General features: G+C 46.4%; 1 protein-coding gene across 2 annotated transcripts; it reads right to left on the bottom strand.

Annotated features, from left to right (window-relative positions):
* On the bottom strand, window positions 1–15783 carry LOC149371538 (uncharacterized). Of its 2 annotated transcripts, none has more exons than XM_089565799.1 (6): window positions 14820–15783; window positions 12912–13223; window positions 7660–7808; window positions 4287–4427; window positions 2713–3697; window positions 1–280 (listed from the first exon to the last, which is right to left on the bottom strand). In XM_089565799.1, exons 1-6 carry the CDS (start codon window positions 15273–15275, stop codon window positions 74–76), a joined length of 2250 nt encoding a protein of 749 aa, XP_089421925.1. In that variant the 5' UTR covers window positions 15276–15783; the 3' UTR covers window positions 1–73. The 2 variants fall into 2 exon arrangements, with proteins under 2 accessions (XP_089421925.1, XP_089421926.1); XM_089565800.1 differs by having other exon boundaries at window positions 4293–4427.
* Between the last annotated feature and the right edge of the window lie 1982 nt (window positions 15784–17765).

Below are 17765 nucleotides of genomic sequence, written 5' to 3'. Positions count from 1 at the left end.
TCATGGTAAACTGAGCATGAGTGTATTTACAAAGCAGGCCAATATTGTGATGGGAGACCAGCGTGGACACCAGTCAGCTTTGGCTTGCTCGGATGAGGACAGTGGGGTTTTTGCCAGACTGCACCTTAGCCTCAAGGGCCCTCTGGCGCTTTTTGGCTTCAAGATTTCTCAGCAACTTCTCCCGCAGCAGCTGCTCCTGGTGCAGCAGGTGCTCGCGCAGGTTGTCTTCCTCCGCCTTGCAGCTCTTCTTCTTCTCCTCTTCTTCCTGCAACTTCTGTGCCTGGAAAACAAGGTCAAAGTATCATGACAGGGACTCTGAGGGCTACCGCTCCGCTGGAGAGGGGGAATCCAACTACACCATTCCAATGCGACACACGATGCACAAAAAAGCTACCTGAATAGATTGATGCTTCTAAAAAAGCCTCTGTCTAGCATGCTCATGACCCACCGTAGTGCCACGTCTCTTGTATTTTCAATTTGTTTCGCTTCCCAGACTATCGACACTTGTTTCCACAGATCACACACCAGCATGCACCCTATGAAGAAATGGCTGGTAGTTTAGCACTGCTAAGCACGAAATGGTGTGCGAAAGCATGGTTTTTTGCAGGCGGACACTGCCGCCACTGACCCAGTGAGCCAGCTACTCAGAGGCTTCACAGACACTGCTGAACCCCAGGGAGTGCAGCTAGAAGTGCTTTCGAACTAAAAACCATTGTTACTGCCATGTAGTATAAAGTGGGATTGAGGTGTCCACTGACTCAGGGAAGCAGTTATGCACCTTTCCATTAAACAAAATCAAGAGAGTCTAAACCTTCCACTTGTTTCCAGAAAAGGAAAGGCACATAACTGCCTCAATTTGTAGGTTGACACCACTACCTCCTCACAGCGCAACTGAGGTATGCATTGACCCACTGAGCCAGCTACTCAGAGGCTTCACACAGACACTGCTGAACCCCAGGGAGTGCAGCTAGAAGTGCTTTCGAACTAAAAACCATTGTTACTGCCATGTAGTATAAAGTGGGATTGAGGTGTCCACTGACTCAGGGAAGCAGTTATGCACCTTTCCATTAAACAAAATCAAGAGAGTCTAAACCTTCCACTTGTTTCCAGAAAAGGAAAGGCACATAACTGCCTCACTTTGTAGGTTGACACCACTACCTCCTCACAGCGCAACTGAGGTATGCACTGACCCACTGAGCCAGCTACTCAGAGGCTTCACACAGACACTGCTGAACCCCAGGAAGTGCAGCTAGAAGTGCTTTCGCACTGAAAACCATTGTTAGTGTCATGTAGTATAAAGTGCGATTGAGGTGTCCACTGACTCAGGGAAGCAGTTATGCACCTTTCCTTTAAACAAAATCAAGAGAGTCTAAACCTTCCACTTGTTTCCAGAAAAGGAAAGGCACATAACTGCCTCAATTTGTAGGTTGACACCACTACCTCCTCACAGCGCAACTGAGGTATGCATTGACCCACTGAGCCAGCTACTCAGAGGCTTCACACAGACACTGCTGAACCCCGGAAAGTGCAGCTAGAGGTGCTTTCGCACTAAAAACCATGGTTACGCCAACTGCGCAGAGTGATACCCGAGAAGATATGATATCCCAGCACAACAGTACCTCATTGTCCATTATCAGCAGCTCATACGCAGTAAAAACAAAACAAATATGAGAGGTATCCTGATAGGTGAGCATGTTATCCATGTTAAAGGGACACTGCAAACAACTCCATCCAACTATTCCTTTCAGTAAAAAGTGATTTCTCAGCTCTTTCTAGATATATCGATATCTGGCAGTAAAACACAAATTTATCGCAGAGAAAATTACACTTAAAAATCTTCCCGCCAAAAATCTTCCCGCCAGCCGATACAAACTCGCGACATCCTTACTGAAAAGGACGGGTTGCCATCATTTTGAAGCAGATGGCAGTGTAGCGCAGCTGCTAGGATCCGCGCCCAAAACTCGGTGTCAATGCAAGCATTTTACTAGCGAAATCGGCTGGTGACAGAGACACCTGTGTTCCATTTTTTTTCTTTTTTCTCTCTTATAATAGCTCTGTTTTCACTGACAGTGGTCTATTTCTGATGAGAATGTAGTACCCTATTGATACAGGTCAACTTAAATCTGTCCTCAGTGTCCCTTTAAGTTGCGTGCAACAAACGTAAGTGCAGTACAGGAGCCACTGATACCCCAGTCTCGACTTATGTCTTCAATGTGTTAGATCTGCAACGCAACATTTGTCAATAAATTAATAAACAAAATACCTAGAAGAAGCGGGCAGCAAGTTGGGGGGAAGGCGAGAGGTGACAGCGGAGGCCCTTCACCTGTGCCAAAAATATAACAAGCAGCCAGTGCATGCAGCTGTTGGGCGAGGCAATGGTGCCCTGTACAGCTCACGAATAGGCTGGACGACTAGGCTTAGCATCAGCAGAATGCGCTGGTGGTGGCGATGTAAAATGCAGGCAAGATTACCCTTGCAGCATTATGCCGAAATTACTCCAGCTATGTCTTACAGTCAAAAAAGCAGTGCACCTCCTACCACTGCACTCCAGAAAGTCATAATCCTCCAAAAGCTTCACAAGCAGCTAGCTGCTGCACAAATTTCAAACTGCGGACCTGAAGGTCCATGAGTTATTGAATTGCTGGCAGTCTAGGCAATAGTTAGCAGTATGGTCATACTGCTATGCACCTAGGACAACAGCTACTCGCTTACCCGAGCAAGATCAAAAAGTTCATGAAGCAAATGAGTTGCCTGCAGCTTGCGTGTGGCCTCTGCGGCATGCTCCTGCTGTCTTGCTTGAGACTCTGCTACCTGCCGCTGATGCTCAGCTATGCGTCGCTGCTCTTCAAGGCGTTCCTGTTCAGCAATACGTTCCTGTTCAGCAATACGTTCCTGTTCAGCAATTCGTTGTAGTTCTTCAAGACGCTGCTGTTCAGCAAGATGTTTCTGCTCAGCAAGTTTCTGTTGTTCAGCAATGTACTTCTGTTCAGCAAGTCGTTGCTGCTCTGCAGCACACTGTTCTTGTGCAAGGCACTTTTGTTCAGCAATATGCTGTTGGTCTGCAAGGCGCTGTTTTGCAGTGACACGTCTTTGTTCCTCTGACCGCTTTGTGGAACCATCTTGAACATCTGAGGAAAGAGCTTCCTCTCTTTTCCTGCGCTTGCGCTTGGCCTTTTTCCTGTCACTGCTCCGCTTGCGGTTACCCTCGCGGTGCCATCTAAGCTGGGCTTTCTCTTTCTTCCGCTTCCTGTCTTCCTCTTCCTCCTTCTTTCGCTTCCTACCTTCCTCTTCTTCTTTCTTCCGCTTCCTGTCTTCCTCTTCCTCCTTCTTTCGCTTCCTACCTTCCTCTTCTTCCTTCTTTCGTTTCCTGTCTTCCTCTTCCTCCTTCTTTCGCTTCTTACCTTCCTCTTCTTCCTTCTTTCGCTTCCTGTCTTCCTCTTCCTCCTTCTTTCGCTTCCTGTCTTCCTCTTCTTCCTTCTTTCGTTTCCTGTCTTCCTCTTCCTCCCGCTTTCGTTTCCTGTCTTCCTCTTCCTCCCAGTTTTGCTTCCTGTCCTCTTCTTCCTCCCTCTTCCGCTTCCTGCCTTCCTCTCCCTCCATCTTTAGCTTGTCTTCCTCTTCCTCATTCTTTCGTAGCTCCTCTTCCCTTTTCCTCCTTGCTGCTTCCTCCTCCCACCGTTTTCTCAGCTCTTCCTGGTACCTGGGCACAAGCGGAAATTGCAAATCAGAGAAAAGTCAAGAGGACTACTATAAAAATAATAACATTACGACTTGTTCTGCCCACAAAGCCTTGAATAGGCTTATCAAAGTAACAAAGCAGCCCAACACCTTAGCATGACTGCATGCTGGTTAGCGTGTACTTGTCCCTCCATTCTGACAGCTCAACAGATTAAGAGCAGGCTGTGAACATTTTGCAAGCAGCAGAGCTGCAAATAAACTTGACGCAAATAAACTTGCTAGTACCCAAACCCACCTCCCTATTTTACATGCACAGTGAAATGAGTGCCAGTGCTAAAGTAGTAGTAGCTAGACCAAGAACAGCAATAAATCAACATAAATCCTTGCTCTTTGTTAGACCTAACATATCTCAAAGTCAAGCTAGACAACAGCCATTGCTTGTTAAGCTGTGTCAGGTTACCAAGCAGCACAATTACTTCAAGATTTACCAAGTTGAAGACACATCAGTGAAGCAATAAGGTGAAACTGCTTTCTCCAGAACAAAATGCCAGCCCATTGCCTGCTAATGTTCTGGCCTATGTCGCGATTGGCAAGATGTTAGGGTTCCTCACAGGCACCTCTTCATGGCTTCGTCCTCCTCCTTTCTTTTTTTAGCCTCCTCCTCTTCCTCGCGCCTTTTGCGCTCTTCGCGCCGACGCTGCCTCTCTTCACGTCTGCGTTCCCTTTGCTCCTCTTCCTCCCGCTGACGCCGCCTGCAACAAACAGCACCACTGGGACTGTGTGCAGACAAAGTAACAGCCCGGCCAGTTCCCTAAATTGCACCCAGTGAGCAGTATGGAGTCAAATGCTTGCCCCAAAGCAGCGGCGGCTGTCTTGCCACACCATATCTTGCCCCCATGTCGTGACACAGACCCAAATGCATGCTGCCAGTTTCAGCCCTTAAGCCGAGCAAGCTGGATTTGGTCGGTACGTCTCTTCTTCCCTACACCCAACTCCTTACTTGAAGGAAAAAAGAAGTGCACACCTATGTTGCACAATAAAATCTGTCCTCATTACACGGCGTGCAGGTTGATTATGGCAAGCAAAACTGACCGATTTGCTCAAGCTTTTAGCCAGAATTCTGATCCATCTGCTCAAAAGAAAGGTGCATGGTTTTGCAGGCCTTCTCCATGTAGCCATGGCACAAGCTGACTCGCAGCGTCAGACTACAGCAGCATGTTTCAGTAGGTCTGTCGTTCACAATGAATGGTGCATATATATTCCTATCCCATTAACCTACCAACTTTTGCAACATTTGTTAGGACTAGTTTTCAACATTTAATATTCAGGCCGATATTGCAGCCGACTTCCTGCATAACATGGTTTTACTTCAAAAAGTAGGCCTCAAGCAGCGAACAGTGACTAAGATGGAAGCACACAATGTGCACAGCTCAGGCAGTGTTAGCATCTACAATAATGGCCACTGTCACTGTCTCCTTGAAGGTGATCACTTTAGGCTTGAAGGGGTGGACACACCAAATTTTTCTTTTCTTTTTTCTTTGGAATGATTCCTGAATTATTAGTGAACATGGAATGCCATGTGGAATTCACCCACACCACAGTAAGTCACTCATAATTAATTCTCATGTAGTTTCAGTTTCAATTTCAGCAGCAAAACGGTGGTTTCGATGTCACAAGTAGGCATGAGATAACATGAGGCATACAAACCAGCAATATATTTGCTGCTTTGTTGTTTGAACCCACTCCATCTTTTATGATAACGCGGCCCAGAAGCCAAAAGGACAGCAAGTGGACAAAGAATTATTACAATGAAGTTTTCGTACGCCTCATGTGATCTCATATACCTACTTGCGACATCACAAGCACCACTTGACTGCAAAGACAAAAACCAAAACGAAATGCAAGAAGAAATTCAATTATGAATTATTTACTGGGTGTAAGCGCATTTCACGTGGTGATCCATGTTTACTAATGTCTTAAGCAAAATCGACAGTAAAAAATTTACCTAGTGTCTCTACCCCTTAAACTGAATGGGATTAACATGGTTTACCTAAGCTTATTTTTGATGAGGAGGTAGAAAAAAAACTGATACTATGGTTACCTAAGTGTAATGAGAGATCCAGTGACAGCTCTTAAGGAATTTATATTATATGATATGTTGAGGAAGAGAATATGAGAGCAACTTCATATCTGTATAGCTCTAGAGTGCTTTATTTAGTTTTTCACACATACTCATTTTCTGACTAGCTCTCCCCTCCAGTCCACCACTCTAGGCATGCGGCGCCACCGATGACGCTCTCCTTGGGCAGTGTATTTCGCAGCAGCTGCCACGGATCGTGCTATGTTCCTCTGTTCTCACCACTCTCTCCCTCCTCCTTCCATGGTAACTAGCCTCTGGTCACGTATTCCTACAGTATCGCCATACCATCTTCCTTCCATGGTACACCATCCTCCTCCTGCTTCCAGGGTAACTACCCTCCACGTAGTTCCCGTGGCAACCACTCTCTGCTTGCGCCTTATGCTCTCGCGATACCTTCCTCCTTCTATGGTAATCGGACCCTGGTTAAGCTCTCTCTGGTAATCGGCCTCTGGTACCCTCCTCCTTCCACGGTACCCAACCTGTGGTGAGTGATTCTTCCTCCTTCCACAGTAACCACCTTGTGGACGAATCCCGCGTTAACCATTCTCCGGTTATGCCTTCACACACTCTCATTATACCCTCCTCCTTTCATGGTAATCCTTCTTTCCAGGGTAACTACCCACCAATTCGTGCCTGTGGCAGCCATCTGCTGGTTGCGCCTTCTTACGCTTTTGCCATATCCTCCTCCTTCCACAGTAACCACCTTCTGGTTGAGGGGCTTCTCCATACTCACCACACCATCCTTTTTCCATGGTAACCATGTTCTTGACGGTTCCCGTGGTAACACACCTCCAGGTACGCCTTCCTATGCTCTAGCCATATCTTCTTCCTTCCAAGGTAACTACCCTCCGGGTGCTTCCTGCAGCAACTATCCACCCATTGCGCCTTCTTGCGCTCTCATCATGTTCTCCTCCTTCCACAGTAACCATCCTACGGTTGGGGATTCCTTTGCTCTAGCCACACCCTCCTCCTTTCACAGTAAACACCCTCTGGTTATGCCTTCCTACGCAATTAGCGTACCATTCTCCTTCCACTATAACCTTCTTCATCCTTCCACGGCAATCACCCTCCTGGTGATTCCTGTTGCAACCACCCACCGGCTCGCCTTTTTACACTCTCACCATACTCTCCTCCTTCCACAGCAACCACCTTCCGGACAGTTCCGTGGTGACTAACCTGTGATTATGCCTTCCAACGCTCTTGCCATACCCTCCTCCTTCAATGGTAACTTTTCTCCTCCTTGCAGGGTAACTACCCTCCCATTGGTTCCTGTGGCAACCACACACAGGATGCACCTTTTTACACTCTTCCTCTCATGGTAACTATCCTCTAGTTGGGGATTTTTCTGCTCTCGCCATACCCTCCTAGTCCATCCAAGGTAACCACCCTCTGGATTGTTCCCAATGGTAACCACTGACCGGTTACGCATTCCCCTGCTCACGTCATATTTTCCTCCTTCTTCAGTAACCCGCTACTCCCGAGTGGTTCCCATGGTGACATACTCACTGGTTACGCCGACAACTACAACATACTAATACTAGTACGACATAAAACCCAGGAAAGGGTGCTTAACAGATGTCCCTATAAAATGCATCAGTGTAGTTTGCCTTTCAGTTCCTCTGTCCTGTGGATCATCAGGAAGGCAACAAGGAGGAACTAGCCTCTTTTTAATCAGCATGATAGTGGATGCATTTGCACTCCTCCCGACTGTGCTTCCCGAGGCTAACATTCGGCTGTAAGGACGTTTCGCTCACATTTGGTCAGCCCATGAAGCCCCGCTGTCTCACACATTAGACTGATTCAGCCAGAAGAGTCACACACTACCAAATAACAGCCATGCTCACCTTTCTGCCTCCCGCATTCGTTCTTCTTCCAGGCGTTCGCGTAGAACACGCTCTTCTCGCTCCTTTTCCAGTGCTTCCAGTTTAAGCCTCTCCTGCTGCCGCCTCTGGATGCTCTCATCACTCAGGTGCCTCGACCTGTCAAAGTCCACCTGCACCAACAGCAGCAATACTAACTCGCTCACCCTACACTCAAATTGTAGCCTAAGTTTTGCCTACTTGGTTGTAAACCTTTCATCAAGCAATGGAAATTGAAACAGGCTACATCCAATACCCACTTACTGATGTACTAATAGTCACCATCAGGGGCGATGCACTTCTGCTTTGGTCTCTCTGCATGCCCTCGCAGAAGAGCAAGGGTGTCTGTAGACATCCACAGTGCACTGCACCAGTGAACTCTTTTTCAAATATGAAGCACTCACAATTCGGGAGTTCCTCTCTCGTGAAAAGCAGGCACCAGTGTGATGGTGCAAAGTCCAAGTTGTAATGTGGCTGATGCATAAAAAATGCCCTCATTCTTCTACATGACAGCATGCAGAGACCAGTGCATCGGCGGTGCAGTGTATCACCGCTGTACTGCACCAAAGGGTATGTACTCTTGGGGAAGAGGGCGCTACGAACTGTAACAACATTCTGTCACTCAACAGAAATGATTGGCCTCCTGCTGGAAATGGTTGGCTTCCTTTGTATGCATCAACAGAAACCTCACAGACCGCAAGACAAAACTTGAACAACCCTCGAATGTACCATCAGCATCAAATGATACACAAATAGGAAAACACCAAACTATTAGATTTTGGAAAGGAAATACACGCAACGTCCATTAACACGTCTAAAGAGCAGACTCTGCTACTTCAGGTTGAAAATCAACTGTATTAGTATTGAGTCTACCTAAATTAAAATGTCCACATTTTTCTGTCCACATTTAAGTTACCTTGCTTACATTTTGCTAGGTGCCAATATTGTCTTCAAGTCATACACCCTTCAGCACAACATCACTAATAAACAGCGGACTGATAGCAACCTCAGTACATTTGTTGTAGTACGTCCTCCCTTACTTAGACAACCACCAGGCAGCAGAGTTCTTATTCAATCTCAGAACCTAACTGGATCCAGATTATGCATCACATGTGCGGCCATTCTCTGCGCCTGTTTGTTCCATCTTTACTTAACCACCCTTTTGCACCCCGCTCAGAGTGAGGCTGCTATTCACACTGCAAGCGCTTTGCAACATAAAATGACTTGAGATGGCATTCCATATGCCTGTCCTGCTCATTTGTTTTTTTACGTCCTTGCCTTGTGTTGCACTCTTGTTTTACCAATTGCAATGAACCAACCATCTTGAAAGTGTGCTTTGCTGGAATCGCTCAGTACCTAGAGAACAATTGCAAAAAGAATTCACTCAAAAGCAGGTTATTTGCTGATTTGTTGTTACTTAAGGGGGGACCCTGGTCTTGGAAAAAAAATTTTTATTAATGAAGTCACAGTTATGAAATTTCCAGTAGTTTTGTGCGCTGATTCTAGGTATGTCATTTAATTTCGTGTAAAACAATTCCTTGAGCACTTGTGCAATTTTTATGCAAGTATATTGGGAAAAGTTTTGCAGAAAATTTGCTGCTAGAAACTTGATGAAATGTATGCCATTGGGTTCTCTTGACACCAAGGAATACAATAAGGGTAAAATTATCATCCTGGCCATCATAGAACTTGAGCTATAGAGTTTTGAAGTTGTCTCTTCAGAAATGAGAAGAAAAGTGTGTATTCCTGTTTCTAAAGTGGCAGCTTCAGTACCCTATAGCTCAAGTTCTATGGTAGCCAGGATGATAATTTTACCCTTATTGCATTCTTTGGTGTCAAGAGAGCCCAATGGCATGCATTTCAGCGAGTTTCCTGCAGCAAATTTTCTTATATGCTCTCTCCAAAAGACTTGCATAAAAATTGCACAAGTGCTCAAGGAATTGTTTTACACGAAATTAAATGACATATCTAAAACCAGGACACAAAAATACATGTGGCCTGAAATTTTCATTACTATATCTAGATTAATAAAATTTTCTTTTCAAGACCAGGGTCCCCCCTTAAAGGGGCACCGCGATGATTTCCTCGGTACCAGTTAATATCATTAAATAGATTCATCGTGCTTTCCAGAGACCAGAGCAAAAAGAATTATTGAAATCGGAGCATGCAAACGAAAGTTATTCCACTCTGAAAATTCGAAATGAAAAGCTCAGACGAAAACGCACTTCACTCGCCCATTTCACTCACCCAGTACCGAGATTGGGCGCTACCAATCAGAACCGCGCCTGGCGCACACGCAGCGGAAGCGTGCATGCAGTTGTTGCTTTGTCCGGGCTGTAGACATCCGCTCATTTTGACGGCGTCTTCCCCGCGCGTACGCGACGCCGTACTCAGGGCAGGGGTGAAAAACAACAAAGGAAGCTCCCGAAGTTTCTTTTTTAGTCGGACTGGAAGGCGGTGGGCAGTAGCCCTCCTCCCCCCCAAACTCGACTCCGGTCTCCTGTCCGGCCTTTCTTGTCGACTGGCTTTTTTTTTCGCTGCCGTCTTGGTATGGTCACGGCCGGTCTCGACGCGCTCGCTTTCTGGTTTGAGCCAAGGTTTTTTGAACAGCGCTGGCCGCCACGAAGGTTTGAAGCGGAATGGAAAGTGTCGCCCCTAGCTGTATTCTTGTTAGTTTTCATTCACTTTCCCTGCTTCTTTCCAGTTTTTGTGGCATGCGAAAAGCTTTCAGTACTCAGAGACATAATATTTTGGATTCATTTCGCAAGTATAAAGGAACAATATGCAAACTGGACGCCCAACCAATGAGAAAGGCAGCGCCCTATCTGGATGCCGCCTCATTTCCGCTGCCGCAAATGGCCGCCGCGTTGCGACACCATAGGCTCGAAAGAAGCATTTCTAGCGAAGATTAAAATATCAAATATTATGATTTCGGTGATCTCATTGCGCGTTCGGGACTCACAATGTCCCTTACTCTGCATACAAAGAATAAAGACCCCATGCTTTATCTACGTCGCAGGGCACCTTTAAAGGGACACAGAGAAGAAATTGAAGTTGGCTTATATCGACAGAATACCAGCTCTTGATTACAAAAACACCACTCATACTGACAACAAAGCTCTTGTAACGTAGAAAAGAGCAAGAACCAAAATACAGGTATCGCCGCCACAGGCCAAACTCGCAAGTACAAACGTTATGACGTCATAGGACAAGACAGTGTTGCTAGAAACAATGCTTCGAGTAACAATGGGACACGAGAAGCTATGAATCACTGAGGCGCAGCCAATGCATGCGCAAATCTCCTTGACGTCGCCAGATGGCGCCACGTAACCGGCAGCTACGCACGCGCCTGAAGCATCGGGACCAATTAGCGCCTGCTCACCGGCGGTAGGCGGGCTCCCGGTATTCCGCTAACGGTAACAAGGTATACGGTATGCGAGAACTTCGTTGAAGACTTTGAGAACGGGATCCATCGTAACGCTGCCAAAACGCCGGTGCAAATGTAAACGAAGCGACGGTAGCGACGGCCGCAATAGCCGATAGATGCCTTCAACGTGCGGCCGGCGGTAGCTTTCTTTTCGGCTGCTGCTAGGCCGCTCTGCTGGCCGTCAGAAATCACGGAGTCAGCGTTACGTTATGTGCACGTCATGTTTCACGTCACTTAGTCCTGTGTCGTCATAAGAGAGACCCAAGTTTGAATCAGAGCGGCGGGAAAAACTTTTCAACTTCGAATCCAAATTTCTTAGAAATAAATGCATCTTTTGCTGCTGGCCAAGTGGCAACAAAGCCATGAAATGCCGAACTATCAAATTTTGCTATAAAAAAATATTAATAGAGCTCTCGTCACTGTCCCTTTAAAGATGCCGTGAAGAGGAATCTGAACTCGTCTTTTTGCCGCGGGAACTCAATCTACACATTCCGAGCATTCTTAGGAACTTCGATTTATTGCCCCGTGTGGCCGATTTCTCTAATTAAATCGAATAAATGTCCGGCTCCCACCTTTTCTTTTTTTTTAATTCTCCCCCGTACGGTGGGCGGAGTCGACCAACGCGTGGAGTGCCTTTCACCCAGTCCCGTGGCGGCTTGCCGCTCTGCCATCGGCGGAGTAATGCGTAGTAGTCCGTAGAAGCAAATAGTCCGCGCATATTTTTATTTCTGCAGGCTTATTTTGCGGCTATATTATCTGCGAATAAAACTATTTATTAACGGAAACCTAAAAAACAAAATAAAGCGAAAGCAAAGCCTACACAAAGCTGGCTGAAAGGCACTCCACGTGTTGGTCGACTACGCCCACTGTACGGGGAGAATTCAAAAAATAAAGGTGGGAGCCGGACATTAATTCGATTTAATTAGAGAAATCGGCCACACAGGGCAATAAGTCGAGGTTTCTAAGAATGCTTCGAACGTGTAGATGGAGTTCCCGCGGCAAAAAGACGAGTTCAGATTCCTCTTCAGTGCACCTATAATATACTCAGTTCAGTTCAGAAAAGTGTGCTTAGTGTAATGAGGTCTTTACTGCATATCTCGCTGTACAGTACCGTAATGAAAGTAATGCAGAAAAAATGGGGAGTGCTGTTGGCTCCCACATATGGTTCTTCAGCCATTTCTAGTAATGGTACGTGTGAAGTTATCTTGAAGTTACATAATATATTTTTATTAAGATGCTTGAAAACGGAGGTGTACCAGAAAGACCGAATGCCTGTCTTCTCCTTGTTCCTTTTATTTCCGCCAACCGCAGCTCAGGTGCTTCATGCTTTGATAGCAGATGCCGTGGCTATAAACATCTTATCCTGCTTTCAATAAAACATTAACAATAATTATTATACCATGGAGGCCTAGTGTAGGCTGTTTGCTATGCCAAAGTGGAGGGCTTTGGATTAAGAAAAAAAGAGAACAAATGCTTACTACCATCTTATCCACAAGAGAACAACGGTGGCAATAAAACTAGAAATCTGCTTTTTTTTTTAGGGGAGGGGGAGCATATCTTGTTCCATTAGGCCTATTTCTATTTCTCAGTGACATGGAGAAAACTAAGTGGAGGTGGTGTGCATGAATGACTGCAGGTTATGCCAGGTGACACATGCACTCATTTATGGCAACAGACGACCACCACCATGCAGTAAGATGAGCCAGCCACAAGAGCACAGCGGTGTATATGCCAGCTATGACCAGTATTGAGAAAAATTGAAGGGCAGTCAACACCCCCGTACCACTAGCCCATGCAGCGCAGTACGCACTTTGATGTTGGCTGTGAAGGCACGTCCCTCAGGTGTCTTGAGCATAAGCTTCATGCCACGTAGTGAGTCCATGGCTTTGACAAAGCCCATGTACTCCATGTACTGGACGTACACATCAAAGGTCAACTCCTGGCTGAATGAGAAGGTCGAGATGCGTCCCACTGCAGCCTCCGCATCCTTCTGATACGGATCGAGCAGAGGAATGTCCAGACGCCGAACTGGCCCGGGTCCACCGAACGCCTGTCGCACCAGCTGCTCACTTGGCCGATCAGCATCGCGTCGCTTGTCAGCAAACCACTTACACGGCAGACCCTGCACAAAGGTATTCAGATTCTGAAAACACCTTCAAGGCACCTGAACATTTGAATACAAACTGAAGAGGAATGCAATGACCACTGCCTGCAGTACAAAAACACACTCCATGATAGCTATAAAGCACCATGAGAAAGCATGACATGAAAGATAGCAAATTAAGGAACGAAACAGCGCAACTAAAACGAAGGACCACAAAAAAAGAGATATATGAACACGCGCTGACTTACAACTGACTGTTTTAATCAGAAAACCACATATAAATAATCTCTAATCGCTACGTCACGGCCTCACGTCATCATCACAAACTACAAACCTAAAGAGCAAGGAATATAACAATTGCTGAAACGCAAGCACCTACAGGCCCCCACGTTGTTCCAACAGACATATTAAGTTAGTAGTTTGTGATGATGACATGAGGCCGTGACGCAGCGATTAGAGACTATTTATATGTGGTTTTCAGATTAAAACAGTCAGTTGTAAGTCAGCCCGTGTTCATGTATCTCTTTTTCTGGTCCTTCGTTCTAGTTGCGCTGTTTTGTTCCTTAAGATGCAATACCAACTTACCCACTATGCTATGTTGCTACAAGATAGCAAATATAGTGAAATGACAAAAGCATGAAAATATGAAACCATTCAAATGTGACACACTACGCAATGCACCTAGACCTTCTGATGAAAGTGCAGCAGAAGACATAACGAAGCTGCGCAATGTCTGGCTGAATTTTCATCACAAAATCGTTTCCATCACTACGATATCTCGATAGCACCTTAATAATGAAAGATGTGCCAACGACTGAGTGAACCATACGGAACCTAACAGTTTCACTCAGGTTGCTGTACATGCAGATCGAGTAGCTGCTATTCACTACATAGCTCAATACGCTTACCACATATGCATGCACACAATCCATCATTCCATAGGTTACATCAATACTCGCCATTGCATCCTTAGTACCCATTTCATGGCCGCATTTTATCTTCATTTTTTTTTGTTTTACCTCTTCCACGCTGCTCTCCTTCTGTCTTTATCTCCCAAATTCCCCTCCCTACGCAGAGTAGCATGCCAGCGATATTGAAACGCCGGCTAAATTCTCTGCATTTAATTAAAGAGTCTCTCTCTCTCTCTCTGCACACAATGTGCATTCTAGAGGCCCGTGTACTGTGCGATGTCAGTGCACGTTAAAGAACCCCAGGTGGTCGAAATTTCCGGAGCCCTCCACTACGGCGTCTCTCTTAGCCTTAGTCGCTTTGGGACGTTAAACCCCATAAACCAAACCAAACAATGTGTATTCATTGAAATTGACGAGCCCAGCGTAACACATGGGTGCATGCAAAACCACCAATAAAATTGTCTGAAGTGAACACCAGTGCGTTCCCCTTTCTGTCACGATTTTGAACACGTCGCATGGGTTCAAGCTGCGTTCAAAGCGCTTCCAAGCGTCGCCGAGAGGACCGTTGTCGTTCGAGCACCGAGGACGCCAGGAAAGCGACAGAGGCAGCATTGAAACGTCTCGAAGCAACCACGAAAGCCTGGTACATACAAGTACAAACAAGAAATAAATGCAATCGTTACAACACCGTGCATAGCCTTACCTGCACGTAGATCGTGTCCGGTCGCTCACCGGGTTTCATCTCGTCCATACCCTTGGCATCGCGAAAATACGAGTCCCAGTCGTGTCGCGTTGGGAACGGAACCTTAGCTTCGGCCGCACGTACGCGCAAGTTCTCGGGAAACCCGCTCAGCTTGACTGTGCTGTTTTCTAGCCGAGCGACGACCGCCTTTAGAGCACTGCGGTTTTCCACTTCGCCTTCGAAGCGGATGAACTCAAGAGTCGTTTTACTGATTTTTAACGTTGTGAACTCGTCGGGCTTTATGGCTTGTCGCAATTTCTCCATCACCTCCCAGCTTGAAATGCTCCGTCCCGGCGTCTTCATTTGTGGCAGCTGTATGCTGACGTTTAAGCGGGCGATTGTTTTGAGGTAAAGTCCAAGAGAAGGGCACATTTCCACGGCGTCCGAAGTGTCCCGGCACGTCTGAATTGAGGACATCCTTGCAGAGATCCCAACTCATCTATAATATTTTCCGAAGCTAAAAGCAAGAAGGAATGGGAACACGTTCACTGGCTGCAAGGCGTTCGCCGTAGCCAGCCAAGAAGTGCTAATAACATCAATTAAAAAAATCGCCTGATGGCACCAAGATACTAAGTGTCTACAGAGGGCTCAATGCTTATCTAAAACTGCTCATGTTTACACACTCTTCAGCCCCGTAGCTTGTACGTTCGTGTTCCTAATATCTCCAGTGAGAAGCAAAACTAGCAGAACGTTCTACAACCAGCCAATGGGAAAGCCGCCATATTAGATGTAAACTACAAACAACGTTGCTTGGTCACTCAACATCAAGCCGCTAAATGTCGACGATGACCTAGCACGTTGTACAACGAATAAAATATCAGGCTCGAGTTTCTGTTTTGCGTGGAAAACACCTTTGAAACAATGTCCGCAGAATAAACCAAACCAGTGAGCCGGTGGTGAGGAGGTCGTACGGGTTGTGCTATGGTGCTAACCAACGGGTTACCAACGTTTGATAAAGTTGGTACTAACAAAGGAGGTCATACTTATAAGTATAAAATAAGTATACTAAAAGTAAAATAAGTACTTATAAGTATAAGTACTTATAAGTATAAGTACTTATAAGTATAAGTGCTTCCGGCTGACGAAGTTCCGGTACTGTCGGCGCCTCATTTGAAGTTGTGCAGCTGCAGAGATCGCGTTTGGGACCTTTCTTTTCCTATCTCTTGAAATGTCGGGCGGATATGTCAGGCAACTTGACTGTGAAGTGCCGAGTTGCTACTGAGACTGCAGACGCGTCCGAAAGCTCCCAGTGCGCCATAGGAGCAAGGTGAACCAGAAACACGAGCAGCGGGGATAAAAAGTGCCTAAGATTGCAGCCAGCACTGATTTCCCTTCACACCTCCTAGGGATGGGGAAGGGGGGAAGGTGTATACACCCTCTTGTTTTTATGAAGGCACCCCCTTCTTCTTCTTCTTCTTCACCATATGAAAATGGCACATACCCACGCGGGGGGATTGGTCAAGGTGCGGTGGTGAATGCCAGGGAGGTATGAGTGCGGGAAAAAAGCTAAGTAAAATAGTAGAATGTTTGAAATCAGAAAATATGTATGAATTGTTAATTCTCAGTGAATTATTTTTTAACTCAAGGCGGCGAATTTTTGTCGTCTTCGTCATGAGTGTTGGAGTCATAAACGTTGCTATAGTCTTACGCGACACATCAACGCACAAATAAAAAAAAACAGAAAATGAGTGCCGTTTCTTCTGTACCCCCCACCATAGCAATTTAGACACCTCTACTAATTTAAATTCCTTGGGAAACCCCTGCCATCCAGTGATGTAGAAAGGGCTGCTGTAGCCTCGTGGGCAAGAGTCGCTTGGCAAGCAGTGGTAGCGCGGTGTCAGGTCAGCTTTTTGATTTTGAATCCGCACTGGATTCGATGATAATAATGTCGTCACCGTAATTAAGCGAAACTGTAGCACTTACACAAACCCTCTCAAGAATGCTCAGGAAAACCAATCACCATCCAGTCTACCTGCATCACTCAGTCCCCAGCACACTGTGGCATTCTGCACAACACAAAGGTATACGAAGCGACCCGCGAAGATCTCGGGCTCCAAAATTTCAGAAAGTTTTTTTTTTACACAAAATCCTACTCATACCTAATGGCGAATAAATACGCTTATGAAAAATGAGATTGGCTCTATAACTATGTCATTACTGTGCCTTTCTCCATTCTTGAAGCACACTGTTGAGAACGGGGCCACAAGCCCACCGCTGGAACCAGTGTTAAAGATGGGGCTTCTATCCCACCGCTGGAACCAGAGTTGAAGACGGAGGGGTCCTGGAGATGACTAACTCGTTTAGCCTCGCAGGTACCGGCTCCGAATGACGATGTCGGACTGCGATATCGAGGAAACTGTACAGAAGGGTTTATTCTACATATTTACAGATGAGAATCGACTCGAATGCAATGCGAATGCAATGCTCCGATCACACAACAACATCCCGTTAAATACGGTTCGCGTTCCCTAGATCCCTGACTGGGGAACTTGGTTCGAATAACGTTGTCCAATCGGATGGGCCATTGATGACGCTGGCGGTACCACCCACGGCACGGGGCGGTGCTGAAGCTCTCGCTCTCTCACAGCTCGGGGGATGAGAAGGGGAAGACAGTCATCAAACACAGATGCGTCACCTTGACCACTGCCGCAAGTATTCTGTGCGTTGCCTCCGTGGGAAAGCAGAATCCCGCAGTCTTCTCGCAGGTGGTTGAACCTTCTCGAACTCCCCCGCCGGATGGCCGAAGCACGAGACTCCTTCGACACAGCGTCTTTCAATTAGCAGCCTCGCTCAGCGTGACCTTGCGTAGCATCATCCAGTCCGGTGACCCGAAGGCCGACTCGGCCAACGTATACCGCTGCTTCCGCCGTGCTTCATGTGCATCTCTGCTTCCAGCGTTGCTGTTGC

The sequence above is a fragment of the Amblyomma mixtum genome, chromosome 1 (genome assembly GCF_055824585.1).
Source record: "Amblyomma mixtum isolate Tamu chromosome 1, ASM5582458v1, whole genome shotgun sequence".
Taxonomy (NCBI): domain Eukaryota; kingdom Metazoa; phylum Arthropoda; class Arachnida; order Ixodida; family Ixodidae; genus Amblyomma; species Amblyomma mixtum.
The sequence above is the reverse complement of the archived record's forward strand: the minus strand, read 5'-3'. Positions and strand labels throughout refer to the sequence as shown.

What these genes read in the sequence shown, in the direction of transcription:
- LOC149371538 (XM_089565799.1), bottom strand. Translation starts at nt 15,275, where the DNA reads ATGTCCTCAATTCAGACGTGCCGGGACACTTCGGACGCCGTGGAAATG. An exon ending in CCTTCACAGCCAACATCAAA is followed by an intron (nt 7,809 to 12,911) that starts GTGCGTACTGCG and finishes CTGTTGGTGCAG; the next exon opens with GTGGACTTTGACAGGTCGAG. An exon ending in GAAGCCATGAAGAGGTGCCT is followed by an intron (nt 3,698 to 4,286) that starts GTGAGGAACCCT and finishes GCTTGTGCCCAG; the next exon opens with GTACCAGGAAGAGCTGAGAA.